General features: G+C 42.2%; 1 protein-coding gene across 4 annotated transcripts in view; it reads left to right on the top strand.

Annotated features, from left to right (window-relative positions):
- galnt1 (UDP-N-acetyl-alpha-D-galactosamine:polypeptide N-acetylgalactosaminyltransferase 1) overlaps nt 1-14,456 on the top strand; it is a 43,279-nt gene extending 28,823 nt beyond the window's left edge. For 3 of the 4 annotated variants that reach the window (XM_078253023.1, XM_078253022.1, XM_078253024.1), the window contains exons 5-15: nt 77-245; nt 4,848-5,014; nt 5,445-5,572; nt 5,686-5,765; nt 6,381-6,551; nt 8,586-8,703; nt 9,017-9,197; nt 10,731-10,870; nt 11,046-11,201; nt 12,137-12,271; nt 13,211-14,456. In XM_078253023.1, coding sequence (XP_078109149.1) covers nt 77-245; nt 4,848-5,014; nt 5,445-5,572; nt 5,686-5,765; nt 6,381-6,551; nt 8,586-8,703; nt 9,017-9,197; nt 10,731-10,870; nt 11,046-11,201; nt 12,137-12,271; nt 13,211-13,357 — 1,592 coding nt within the window. In that variant the 3' untranslated portion in view covers nt 13,358-14,456. The remainder of the gene's footprint in view (nt 1-76; nt 246-4,847; nt 5,015-5,444; nt 5,573-5,685; nt 5,766-6,380; nt 6,552-8,585; nt 8,704-9,016; nt 9,198-10,730; nt 10,871-11,045; nt 11,202-12,136; nt 12,272-13,210) is intronic. The other variant, XM_078253025.1, reaches the window with a different exon arrangement.
- Nucleotides 14,457-14,649: the final 193 nt, after the last annotated feature.

The raw sequence follows: 14,649 nt of genomic DNA, 5'->3' as shown, positions 1-14,649 counted from the left end.
TCTCACATCCCTTCAGCTGTGTGTGTGTGTGTGTGTGTGTGTGTGTGTGTGTGTGTGTGTGTGCGTGTGCGTGCAGATGCCCTGACCAGGCCGCGGGACGGGCCCGGCGAAGGTGGAAAGCCTGTAGTGATCCCTAAGGAGAACCAGGACAAGATGAAGGACATGTTTAAGATCAACCAGTTCAACCTCATGGCCTCTGAGATGATTGCTCTCAATCGGTCACTGCCTGACGTCCGCCTTGAAGGGTGAGCAGCCTCCCTGCAGCTAATCATCTGTCCTGTCACTTAATCTACTCATTAAGGCTCAAAATGGCTCTCACTGGCATCCTCTGTTGGAATAGCCAGAAAGGAGTGTGCTTTCACAGCGGATAACACAAACTTGTTTTCCCGTTTAGTGTGTTTGATTTAGGCTTATGTGAAAGGTGAACTCTGGTGTGGACTAAACAACTGAAACCACCTGAAAAAGAAGGTTCTCAGTACCAAGCGAACTCTTGTGCGATTTGTTTGTGATCTGAAAGTAAACGAAACAAAAGCTTAGCTACTGTTAAACCATCTGCTGATTGTGGACTGTACAGGAAGGGATCCTATGACAAGTGAGCTGTATAAGCAATGTACATATTTATGCCATTCATTTTCAAACCACGATAACACGTATGCGTGTCAGCTGATCAAGAAAGTCAAAAGCAGTTAGCACTGTGGTGTGTTGTGCTTGTGTCCTATGTGTACTTTGACAGTTTATTAAGTCCATTAAAAAGTTCCATGGTGACCCCCCTCCATAGTATTGCTGTACAAGACACTCTTTTGCAGTTTATCAATACTATTAAGGCTTATGAATGGGTATTTCTTTCTGAGCTCTTTGTGACACCAGAGAACATAAATTAACACATAAGATGCATTAAAGTGTAGTATGGGCAGTCACTGGATTATGTTTTCCCTAACTAAAATGCAGCAATATGTCATTTTTGTCGCTTGGTCCATCTGGACCAAATGAACCAAACTACAGGTGTGAAAGTGACAGATTTTTGCGGTGTGAACACAGACTCAAAGCCTGCTTAGAATTAGTATGTAGTATGTCATTGGGACACAGTAAGCCAGTTATTTTATGTGGTGACCTAATGCTACATTTGCAGGCATTACTAAAAGGTCCAACCAATACAGTAATGACAGATTTCTTTAACAATCCCGCCTTTCTGCCTTTCTCACCATGACTAATAGCCCATTGGTTCACTCTAAAGGTTAAACCCTCGCTGGCCTGTTTCAAAAGGAAATACATGCTGTAATGCTGCCCCTTTTTTAATGTGCTTCAGTAATACTAGGTTGTATGTTCAATTCACAAGTCCTTCTCTATAATGAGAAGTTTAGTGTCACTTAAGTGTCTGTCAGTGCCAGCGGCTGCGGGTTGTTCAGTCATTAGACAGGCAGTCAGAACAGCAGCAGGCGTGCATCCGACCAACAGCTTGAAAAATATGTCAAGGTTAGTTCAAGCAGGTGGAAACCAGCTCGGCCTCCCTCCCCCCTCTGCCCCTTTGTGCGCTTCAGTAGAGGAACATGCATAGATCAGTAATGGAGGTTTTCAGAGCAATAGACAGAATGACTGACAGACATAAGACTGACAGGCAGGGGCACATGCCCACTAGACAGGCGGGAAAGACAGAGGACATTGATCCGTGAAATGGGTTTTAGTCTTTGAGCGAGAGTTGATTACTAGGTGTGTTTTCACTCAGCCTTCTCTCATCTATCTGCTTTTCCAATTAGGAGATAAGACCGAGTCAATATCGAGCATGTGTGGGTGTGGGTGTGTGTGTGTGTGTGTGTGTGTGTGTGTGTGTGTGTGTGTGTGTGTGTGTGTGTGGGTGGGTGGATCAGCAGGTTTAGGGAAACGATGAATGAATTCATCATTGCCAAGCAGGTCGCCATTAGCTGAAACTTTGAAGTGGAAACTCACTGATGATTTATTTTTATTATTGTCAGCAGTCGTTGGGTGTAAAAAACCTAAACAGGAGAGGACCGTGTGTGTGTGTGTGTGTGTGTGTGTGTGTGGATCTACTCCAGTATATGAAAAACACTTTCCATGACAACACCTTTCAGACAACTTTTTCTCCTTTTTAAGATTCTGGCTGTAACATGTTTATGAGAATGCATATATAGATGTATGTGTGTGTGTGTGCGCGTGCCTGAGTTTAATGTCGCAAGAGTGATGCAGTTCAGTTCTGCCCGCCCATTCTGACTATCCCCACAATCCACTGGCTGGAGCAACCGCCTGAAACTCATTACCCTGCTTTGCTGTTGCCAGATTTTGCTCCAGCAACTGTTTGGATACACAGGAGTCACAACCACTCCTCAGTTTTTTGATCATGATGTGGCACAATATATTTGTCATTGTGAGTAAATGCATGTTGTTTGGGTGGACACACAGAGGTCTTGTTTTCCATCAGCTGCACATTCAAGATCATCTCTGAAAAGTGGAAATTCTTGGTTGATCTGTTTGTGTTTGTGAGAAAACCTCAAAGGGTGTCTCTGTTTTTACAATGAATTATCTTGTGCAATCATCACCGTCTCTTGCAGAGAGTACAATTACTCGCGCATGCACACCACGGACTAAGAAGTGTGTGTGTGTGTGTGTGTGTGTGTGTGTGTGTGTGTGTGTGTGTGTGTGTGTTGTGTGTGTGTGTGTGTGTGTGTGTGTGTGTGTGTGTGTGTGTGTGTGTGTGTGTGTGTGTGTGTGTGTGTTTTAACATGCTCCAGCGGCAGCTGCAGGATGGAGTATATTCTTGACCTTCTCTCCTCCATCGCCATTACATTCCTTCTGTCAGAATCAGCAGCAGAGAGAGAGAGGAAGCATTCCAGTGCTCTGGATAATCACAAGGAGGGAGGGAGTTATGATGAGAGATCATATTCCATCTGGCTATTGTGAGGGTTGAATCTGTCAGAGGAAGGAAGTCTCAAGCTGCTTTCAGTTTTGTCATGAATAGATGACAGTTTCAGGAGCTTACTGAGCGTCTTTTGACAAAAACACTTGACTGTGAGACAGTTTTAAGTCAGAGAGCTTGCATGCAGGTATCATGGCAGGCTGTAGTGTTTGTTGCCCTACAGACGTTTGCCTGTAACTTATTCTCTAGCAAAACTGACGTGTGCTGCTTTTTTTTTAAGTTGGATAATCATACTTAACATTTCTTTGGAATTGTATTAGTATTCTGCCAGCTGTTGTGTAAATCAGTCCATCGTAATATGATGATTATTGTTACCAATGACTAGAGCATGTTTCCTAGAAAATCCATTTTTAATTTTGGTTGGTGAGATGAATATAATAGACATGTATGCCTGATGAAAAGGTGGATATGATTTGACAAACTTCTGTAAAGCTGTGGCGAAACGGCAATGCACTTTCTTTGTGACACGTGGTTATTTAGAGACATCTTTTATACATAAATATTGCAGTGCAGTGTTTTAATGTGTGGTATTCTGTGCAGCATCTACTGTAGTCTGCATAACACTGAAATAAAACTGCCATAAATGTCATCAATCACTCTTGTAGGAACCCGCAAATTGAAAGATTGTCTTTCTTGCAACCCCAAAATGGATTTTGTCGGCTAAAGTAATAAAAGTGTTTATAAGCTGCGATATGGATACAATCTTCTGTTACTGTATGTAGTGTATCATAAAATACAGCAGTACATTTTCTGGAAGTTCACTCAAAAATCCTTTTTATAGCTAAAATAACCAGATGGGAATGTGTGATGCTTTACCTCAAAATAGTGATATGTTTTTTGAAAAACAAATGCAACTGCTGTAAAAAGTTCACTATGTTGGACTAGCTACTTCGAGCAAGTTTCAAATCACTGCAAGCTGATTTTCATACTAAAATAAAATAAACATTAATCAATGGCTGCCTGTGAGATACAAAAGCAATCTTAAATCCATAACTATGCTTTGGAAAGTGGTCAGGTGTAATTTAAACAACACAAATGTATTTAATAGCCTAAACAAAGCAAACCAACCAGTATGACCATTGAAGTATTTCTCAGGGAATACTTTGGAGAGCTATTTAAATAAGTATGTGGCACTCATATCCATCTTCTCTTGTCTCTACTTATGACTGCTGTGCTCTCTCTTCCCTGTGTGTCTCTCAATAAGAGAGTTTGATGTTTGTGTGTGTGCTCTACACTGCTATGATAATGACTCACACTCTAATTAGCATCACTAATCACTAAACGGTCATCATGCTGACCCACTATTTCTGTGTGTCTGTCTTTCTCCATCTAAATTTGGAATATACGCTTGGCTGCTCGCTCATTATTCACCCTCAGTTTTCAGTGTTTGAAGTCGATAAAAATATAATTTTTCACAAGGCCATAATGATCTGATTAATGCAGCGATTTCATGACTGACTAATGCGGTTTAGTTGATGTTTAAGTCCTAGCTATTTCCTTCTTGTTCAGCGTGTGGACTCACTTTAGCTGCAGCTCTCTGTAGCAGTCTCTTACAATCAGACAGAGGCTGGAATGTGATGTCTCTACTAGAGTGTGTTTCTCTTTTCTCGCTGTCTCTGTCAGTTCAGTTTTGTCTGTGTTCAAAGCCTACAACTTCACTTATTGCACATGTGGTTGTCTTTGTGTAACCACGTCTGTGTTGGTTTTTCAATGCAATTATCACACTTCCTCTTGTTGTACCATGTGATTTTCTTTCTTTTTTTTTTCTGTCATTTTGGACAGTGTGTTGTCTCTTCAGAGTTGAAATGATTTAAAAGTTGCTTGGTATGCATATTTGTAGTTGCATTAAGTATCTTTCTATCATTCCTATCTATCAGTTTTTTGCAATTAAAGATTCAGTTTTGCTTTCTTTTTGTAGGTGCAAGAACAAGTTATACCCCGATAACCTTCCTCGTACCAGCGTGGTGATTGTATTTCACAATGAGGCGTGGAGCACACTGCTGCGAACCGTCCACTCCGTCATCGACCGCTCTCCACACACACTGCTGGAGGAGATTGTTCTGGTGGACGATGCCAGCGAGAGAGGTATACACACACACACTGCAGATAATTCCTTCAGTGCTTATGCCTCTTGTTTGAGGCTTAGCCTATTTTTTTTAGACCTACTGTATGGTTTTGCGGGGTTTGTGTGTGTAGCTGTGTTTGTGTGTAAGTGTGTCTGTGTTGCCCAAAAGCCAGTCAGCATATATGGCCTGTGTGGGCCACTCCACCCTGTGCAATACTGTTAATCCATGTTTGGGGGAGATTAGGTCTTTAATTTGCCAGCCACAGGGATTACACTCTGTTATTACCCTCAACCCCCATCCACCACCACACAGCACCATTTCACCCTATTGGACCTTTGGTTGGATGGTGCAAATCAGAGGGGTGTGTGTTTTGTGTTGTGACTGTCTGTGTGCTTATGTGTGTTTATTGATTCTTTTATTGCATATATATGTTTATTTGTATGTTTAAGATTTCCTAAAGCGGCCGTTGGAGCAATACGTCAGAAGGCTTGAAGTCCCTGTCAGAGTGGTGAGAATGGAGCAGCGGTCTGGACTTATTCGTGCTCGCCTCAAGGGAGCGTCCATCTCAACTGGCCAGGTGTGTGTGCCCCTGCACATATGTGACATCCACTACCCACTGACCTGCTCACCATATGATGATATATCTGTGCAATGTTTGGTTTGGCTAATGCTTTTTCACCATGTTTCTAGGTCATCACCTTTCTGGACGCTCATTGTGAATGCACAACAGGGTGGCTAGAGCCTCTGCTCGCCCGCATCAAGCAAGACAAGTAAGAGACACACACACACACACACACACACACACACACACACACACACACACACACACACACACACACACACACACACACTAGGGCTGCACGATATGAGGAAAACATGCGATAAGGTTGTTGAATATCACGATAATGATATTTCTTGCTATAAATAAACAGCTATTAAAGTGTACTCAGTTCTGCTGCTTTCAGTATTCTGCTAAAATACAACAAATTGCTTGTTGAATTTAAAACAAACGAAAGGAAATATTTTCCAACATTATTTTATTGAACAAATTTAACATTGAATTGAATATAAAAGGCACCACTAAAAAATGACAGTATTTTTTTAAACTGTAATTTTCTACTGATATTTTCTTTCAACTAACACAAAAAAATCTGAGTGTCTATCGCGATATGTCGCAGCCTTTCGCGATGTGTCTGTTGCGCCAGTTGATATTGCGATAACACACACACACACACAGCGTGGTCTATTGTTTAAATGCATTTGGTTCTGGAGGTGCCACACCTTGCAGATGAGCACTTAGTCGTGACTGATGACCACCTAAGGTTACGAAGAGCAGACTAATGAACGTGTGCGTGGTGGTGCGTTTGTGTGTCTGTTTGCTGTAGGAGAACGGTAGTATGCCCCATCATTGACGTGATCAGCGATGATACTTTTGAGTACATGGCAGGATCCGACATGACTTACGGGGGCTTCAACTGGAAGCTCAACTTCCGCTGGTACCCTGTACCCCAGAGAGAGATGGACCGCCGCAAAGGAGACCGCACGCTGCCTGTCAGGTGGGTGATAGAGCGGGACGATCAAGGCCTTTTTGAAGTATCTTTCAGCTAGTTTGTTAATCCCTACAAGCTCCAGGGCTGCTGTTATGCAACTGAACCTTACCCCTCTCTGTTGGGTCAAGTGAAAAAAGAATGTGCCTACAGGGACATAATGGAATCATTGGTAAAATACCGCATGATCATACACAGTGACTGTCAGTCAGCTGTTCAAAACATCTTATAGCCTGTGAGCTTTAGCGTTGCTGATAGGCATTCATTATTAATGTGCACAGAGTAATGGTACTTCACCATTTAATTTACCACAGTTAATAATCATAAAATGTTCTTAAGGCAAGAAATACTGAAAGAAAAGATTGAACTTGTCTGTGTAGCTTAAGTCGAGATGTTTTGTTCCTTGTATCATTTCTCATGGCTGAGGCCTTGGGACTAAAATCAAGAGCTTATTTCTGCCTGTCTATCATCTCTTCTTCCTGCTCTTGTTTCTATGCACGCTTGACGCCATTATTCAAGGTCACACACATAATATATCTTATGTAACACTCTGTGCCCGTTTTTAGTTGTTTTTCACAGCTGTGCGTGACAAAGTTTTCCTCAGGGTGTCTTGTAACTGGCTTAAAACACAAAATTGTTGTAGGGTCATGGTAGGAAATTAAGAAGTACTTTAGACTAATGACATGACTTACATAAATAAACCCTGTCCTGTTACGAAGTAGTTCTTTATTATTGTGAAGTTTTAAAAGCTATAGCTCATAAACAAGTTTTCAGAGTGAAGCTTGTGTATAGGTTTCAGTCGAGCACCAATATACTGTAGTTCACACAGTGTACAATGTGCTAGAGGGAAATAAGTAGATAGCGTAGCACTGATGTGATTTCAACTTCTCATATCTGCATTTGGTATTAAATGGCTGCTAATGTTACTATCTTGAGAGTTTTTCTTCATTAGCCGTGCCTAGCAAGCCACAGGCCTGCTGCTGTCACACTCTGAGGAGCCGCAGAGAGTGACGGTACAGGAGGAAACCTCAACTGCTAAAGTAGTTGTTAGGGGCTCATCTACCTTGTAATTTACAGTACTGTGCAAAAGTCTGAGGTCACTAAGAAAGTTTCTCTTTACAGCTAGACACCAAGGTCCAAATAAGACCTATGGAAAAACCTCTGAACATATTAAATGACCGTGTGTCAATTAGATGCTGTAATTCCTTCATACAAAGATCTGAGAGAATTTACCACAGGATGACCTGGGGAAAAAAAACATTTTAAATTCTTAGTACAAAATACATCCCTGTATTTACAGTTGTTTGTTTTTATTGTATTTATTTGTTTTATTATGTCAGTGTGGTTTAGGCAATAAACACATTTTATGTAACTCATTGTAAGTGATAGACACTCACTGTTAGACGAATGTCTTTAATTAGAAATAGTTTTGCACTGTAATTTACATCTTAGAAGATTCCCACAAATTAGTGGGTTTGGTTTGTTTTACTTTGATGTGTTTGAGTCTTGTAAAAAATATTGACTTAATTCCTAGCTGAAGAGTTTAGAGAGCTTGTCACTCTATTAATAACATTGCCAAAATGTGTGTGTGTGTGTGTGTGTGTGTGTGTGTGTGTGTGTGTGTGTGTTGTTCAGCTAGCTAATATTTGTGTTGCTTATTATTTTCCGCTCTCAGCCAAACGTGTTTGTATGCAAGGTATTGTGTGTTGGTTAAGTGAACTTGGACCTTAAGTGAAAGCAAAAACAGGCAGTAAAGAAAATAAGCCTGATCTACAAAAGAGGAAACCATTCTGTGAGGGGGAGAAATAGGGGCCGAGCCTTGAGGCCATTTAACACTGACACACAACAGAGAAGTGAGAAGAAAAAAAAAGAGGGAATGAAAAAAACAGGAAAACAGTGAATAACAGGGGGGTGAGAGTGGCGATACATAAAACTTTGATGGGATCTGTAGATGCTATGTGACCTTTTAGAAAGCAGGCCTTCAGTGAATTAAGTGCAACTAACCTTACTCCTATTTCCCCCTACTGTCCTGCCTCTCTCCAGGACTCCCACCATGGCAGGCGGCTTGTTCTCCATAGACAGAGATTATTTTCAGGAGATCGGCACATATGACGCAGGCATGGACATCTGGGGTGGAGAGAACCTGGAAATCTCTTTTAGAGTGAGTGAACACACCCGCAGCCAATTGACATGACTGTGTTCTTCCATGCGCTGGCAGGCATTAGTGTCTGCTCAAGGTCAGAAACACACACATGCACATTACACTTGTGAGTTTGACTTTTCTGACTAAATTGTTGACTTGACAAATACTTTGTCAGGCGTCATCCTGACTGGCGCTGAAACGTATTCAGACTGTCACAACATACAGACAGGACCAAAATGCGTCATCCATCTCCCAGCAGAGGCCTTACAGTATGTTTATTCTACACAGTATACTGTATTTGTGTGTTGATGCCAAATATGTTGTTTCACAGATATGGCAGTGTGGTGGGACTCTAGAGATTGTCACATGCTCTCACGTGGGCCATGTGTTCAGAAAGGCAACACCCTACACTTTTCCTGGAGGAACGGGACAGATCATCAACAAAAACAACCGACGACTGGCAGAAGTCTGGATGGATGAATTTAAAAACTTCTTCTACATCATCTCTCCTGGTGAGTTTGTGTGGATGTGAGCATGCGTGCGTGCCTGCATTTATGTGTGTTTGCGCTCATGCAAGTATGCATGCATGTGCTCATGTGTGAAGTTTAATCTCTGTGGCAGGTGTGATCTATCCATTAACCAGGTAACAGTGAGATGTTGCAGTGGTGACCCAACAGTGCGGGTTGGGGGGTGGCAAGTAATTTCACGCTACGAAGCATATATTGACTTAAACACAAATACACTCTGGCAAAGGAGAGACAAGTAAAAGTAAAGCAAAAGTCACTAAATAGAGACTATTTTTAGATGCAAACCACCTCTTAGAACTGGCTTGGAACTCAAAAACTCAATTACTCTATTTTTTGTTTAGTACACTGTAGATTCTCCACAAGGGGGAGCTGTTCTGTTATTGTCAAACCAGTTCTAAACATGCCAATGTTCATATTAAATGTGGACAAAGTTTCATATAATAAGTTTGTCCAATAAGTTTTATATATGGAAAAATAAACCCTCAGAGCCAAAACCTCAGATTTCCCACTGTTTTTTTTCTACTCTCAGCTCAGTATCACGTCAAACCAAGCTGGATTTCTATATATTGTAATTTACCATAGGCACGCTACTGCTGTGTTTACATTATATGCACTGCTACATGTAGCTACATGCCAATGTCAGGGAAGAGTTATTATGGATCCCACATAACTTCTAGGCAAGTCCCGCCCTACGAAGTAGCTCGATTGGTTGGTGCTAGGCATTGACCTTGAGTGGTTAAGGTTAGGATAGCCGATTTAGTCGGGATAGGACCTGAACAAATCGGGTTACATTACCTTGCGTAAGCATGGACGCCTGGCCAATAGTATTGTGTGAATGCTATTGAAGGGCGGGTCTTGCCTAGAAGTTGCGTGGGTTCCATAATAACGCGTCAGGGAAACCTGTAATCTTGGTTGCAGATGTTATTTTCTCCTTAATTTCGGATTACATTACTGCTGGAACATGTCCGTTTGTGTAGTTTTTGGTTTAGAAGCCTTTACTGGTGGTTTTTCACGGTATAAAGGCTTGCTATATACTTTGTTGCAGTCACTGCTCTGTTATAGCTCTCTCAATAGCTAGTCTGATCCCACACATCCTATTACAACATACAGCATGGGATTCCGGGATAATCTGGCACCATTTCTCCTAAAAACTAGGTATTTTTTTGGAATCTTTTGTAAAAGTCATGAATCCAAGCTGCTGCCCTCTGCAAAGGAGTAAGCTCCACCTAGTCTATAGAGACTTCATATTCAAGTGTCACCTTTTCAGGTTCTTGGCACTCAGATATGTGAGCTCTGCAGTTCAATGAAATTGGGTCTACATGCTTCAAATCAGTGTGTGGCCTCATTGTACTTTAACAATGACACACTTTAAATCATGGTTACATGGAAAAAAGGAATTTAACAGCCATGCAAACACTGTGTGTGTGTGTGTGTGTGTGTGTGTGTGTGTGTGTGTGTGTGTGTGTGTGTGTGTGTGTGTGTGTGTGTGTGTGTGTGTGTGTGTGTGTGTGTGTCCAGGTGTGACCAAAGTGGACTACGGTGACATCACATCTCGCACGGCTCTGAGACAAAAGCTTCATTGTAAACCCTTCAGTTGGTACTTGGAGAACGTCTACCCTGACTCTCAGATCCCCAGACACTATTACTCCCTGGGAGAGGTATACTCATTCACACACAAACATACATTATCTGACTCACAAAATTTTAGATACTGTAATTCGCTGTAATACAGACACAGATGCATCTGTGATTCACTGCCTTTAGGCAGACACAATGAATCTGAATCTGTTTGAATCTGTTACTTAATATGGTTTCTGTGTGCATTCTGCTCAGATCCGTAACGTGGAGACCAACCAGTGCCTGGACAACATGGCCCGCAAGGAGAATGAGAAAGTCGGCATTTTCAACTGCCACGGCATGGGAGGCAACCAGGTATCTGAGGAAGAAAAAAACAACATAAAGAAACAAAAACTGTCTAGGGATGCCACGGTGAGGAAGTTTTCCTACCGGTTAATAAACTTGTGATTCCAAATACACTGCAAACTCCCCATGGCTGTATCTGGCCTCTCCAGATCACCGGTCAAGCTTTTCCTACGCGGCCCATTTTGGCAGCCGCCAGGTTGAGACAGGAGGCCTGTGAGGGCTAATGCGGGATTATGGGATACCGAGCTATTGCTCCAAGCCATCCGGTCCTTGAATAACCAGAGTGAGAGCTGTGTCCGTATTCTCGAAAGAAAGTCAAGTCTATTTTTTAAAGTGTGTTGGCCTCCACCGGGATTGTCCCTAGTCACCAATTCTGTTTGTGATTTTTCATGGACAGGATCTCAAGCCGGGGGGAGGAGAGTGCCCGGTTTAGGGACCTCAGAATTGCTTCACTGCTATTTACAGATGAAGTGGTTGTGTTGGCTTCATCAGGCCGTGACCTCCAGCACGCACTGGGGCGATTTTCAGCCGGGTGTCAAGTGGTGGGGATGAAAGTCAGCACATTCAAGACCATGGTTCTCTGCCAGAAAACGCTGAATTGGTCCCTCTGGGTTGGGAGTGAGTTGCTGCTCCAGGTCAAGAAGTTCAAGTATCTCGTGGTCTAAAATGGAGCATAAGACCGTTGTGTTGAAGAAGGAGCTGAGCCAGAAAGCAAAGCTCTCGATTTACCAGTCGATTTACGTCCCAACCCTCACCTATGGTCATGAGCGTTAGGTAGTGACCAAAATAATGAGATTGTGGATACAAGAATCCAAAAAGAGTTCCCTCCACAGGGTGGCTGGGCTAAAACTTAGAGATACAGTGAAGAGCTCAGACATCCAGAGTACGGTAAACGCAGTTGGCCACAGTGATATTACGGTCATTCCTGGCAGGAATCATGTAGGAGGGAAGAAAGATGGAAAAGTGTTTTAAAATCCCGAATCTGTTTGTTTGACGTGCAGGTTTTTTCTTACACGGCCAATAAGGAGATCAGGACAGACGACTTGTGTCTAGACGTGTCCAAGCTAAACGGACCCGTCATGATGCTCAAGTGCCATCACCTCAAAGGCAACCAGCTCTGGGAGTATGACCCTGTGGTGAGTGGAATAAGTTTTGAAAATGTACATGTTAGGGTGTATGTGAGGACATGATAAATGCATAGATTTACTGGTAAATTAAATGTACACATATTAACATAGACAGAGGGTTCTCATGCAGGTCTTGTAAGGTACAGAAAATGAAGTTGTTCTTTACATCAGAAAAGCCTGGAAAGGTTATATATTCCGGAGACACGTGAAATGCTGAATTGAAATTAGTATAACACCATATGACGACATAGTAAAGTACAACAAGGATACTGATTTTCACCTTCATTTTATGTCCCCACACATCCAAAAGGTTGAGTATTTCCTGATAAAAAAAAAAAAAAAGACACCTCCCACTGCAGTTTACAGTAAACAAGGTCCTCTTGCAATAAGCACAGCTCAGAAAATACATCCCATGATAAAAAGTGAAAAGAAAAGTTGGGGAAAACCACAAATGAGATGCTGATTATACACCAAACTTCCTTTTAGCTATGTAAAGAAACTATTTTTAGTGTTTGCATTGGAAATGTAATGTTTTTCAATCATTTTCACCATCGTTTTCACCTTCATTTCTGTATTTATTAACAGTTTTTTAATAAATGTTTTTTTAAAGAAAATAAACACAGTGTATTCCCAATACACATAGAGTATGATAACACATTCAAGACCAGCTGTCATTCCAGTTAGTGGGATATTTATTGTTTTCAGTTTTAGGGTGATATATATCCGAGCTGACACATTACGCAACTCAACCACAGCATGCCTGACTCTGGGAGCTAAGCCCAAACTAAATTGAATCTCAAAATTAAAGTCTAAATTATTTTTTTATATATTGAAAATATAATCTACAGCTATAGGAATATGTATTTATTTACATGTCCTTGTGAATTTAAGTTAACCGGTCAAAAGCCTGATTTGCACCCCCTCACACCCTCTTTCCCCACTGTGCAGAAGCTGACCCTGATCCACGTCAACAGTAACCAGTGTCTGGACAAGGCCAGCGAGGAGGACAGCCAGGTGCCCAGCGTCAAAGACTGCTCACACACACGCTCCCAACAGTGGCTACTCCGCAACGTCACACTACCAGAGGTCTTCTGACCACACTCTGCACACTCCCAAACACACACACTCTCACACACACAGCGGCCCAGGGTAAGCAATCAGGGTAACAGACGTGTTTATTAAAATTGGGCACAAGGAAAGGAGAGACTTCCCACGAGGGGATTCGGGAAGAGAGGAAGACGGATTGGACGGTACTACCTCTGCCAGAGATAAGGAGGGAGGAGTGTGTTTGACCCTCCTCAGAGTGACAGAAGAGGAAAGACTCCCTCTAGGAGACGATGGCTGTTGTTTTAAAGAGATTTTAACCGCAGAGAGTGACTCAGTCGCTGGGCGCGAATTATGAGACTGGCCAGTGGAGTCAAGGTTTGCACTCACAGCTTCCCTGGACAAAACAGTCCACCCCACAACTCATCAATTAACGTTTACTCACTGCCTCTTATGAGAGTGTGTGCACTTACGTGCGTGTGTGTGTGTGTGTGTGCGTGTGTGTGTGTGTGTGTGTGTGTGTGTGTGTGCGTGCTCTGAGATGAATGTATGCTTTGAGAAGGGGGCTGAATTCCTTGTTGATTTTTTTTTTTAATTTAATTTTGTAATGAATTTTAAAAATGAACTCTTATGAAGAAGGGCGTGTGTGTGTGTGTGTGTGTGTGTGTGTGTGTGTGTGTGTGTGTGTGTGTGTGTGTGTGTGTGTGTGTGTGTGTGTGTGTGTGTGTGTGTGTGTGTGTGTGTGTGTGTGTGTGTGTGTAAGTGTGAAACTGTAGTGTATGTGTATGTGGGTCAGAGCCCCTCCTACAGTCCTGCAGCAGTGTATGTCTCCCTCTAGTGTTTCTCCTCGGCATCTCATCCTACAGACAAGCCTCGCTGAGGAATTTCGAAGGGCCTGCACATTTAAAAAAACAAACAAAAAAACACGAGGACCCGACATCTGCCATCCGCAGAGATCTAGAGATAGAGAAATATGTTTGTGATATCTTGAGATTTCTATGTCAAGTTTTTACATGGCTTTGTCTGTTTTTACTGTGAGAGTGCAACAGAGCAGTAACCCTAGTCTGTCTGTCCGTCTCTGTTGTCTTTAAAGATGTTTAACATAGAGCTTACACACACACACACACACACACACACACACACACACACACACACACACATACAGACAGAGGACTCTGCATATGTAACTGATATTCACTGCCTAATGTAGTGTTAAACTATAGGGAACTCCACCATAAGGCACTACATAGTCACACACACATCCTGTATACATATAAGAAAAAGGCTGCACTAGCCTGATACTTTAATCCATATTGTCATATCTTCTTCTCAATAACCTCTTA

The sequence above is a fragment of the Sander vitreus genome, chromosome 6 (assembly GCF_031162955.1).
Source record: "Sander vitreus isolate 19-12246 chromosome 6, sanVit1, whole genome shotgun sequence".
Lineage (NCBI taxonomy): Eukaryota > Metazoa > Chordata > Actinopteri > Perciformes > Percidae > Sander > Sander vitreus.
The sequence above is the reverse complement of the archived record's forward strand: the minus strand, read 5'-3'. Positions and strand labels throughout refer to the sequence as shown.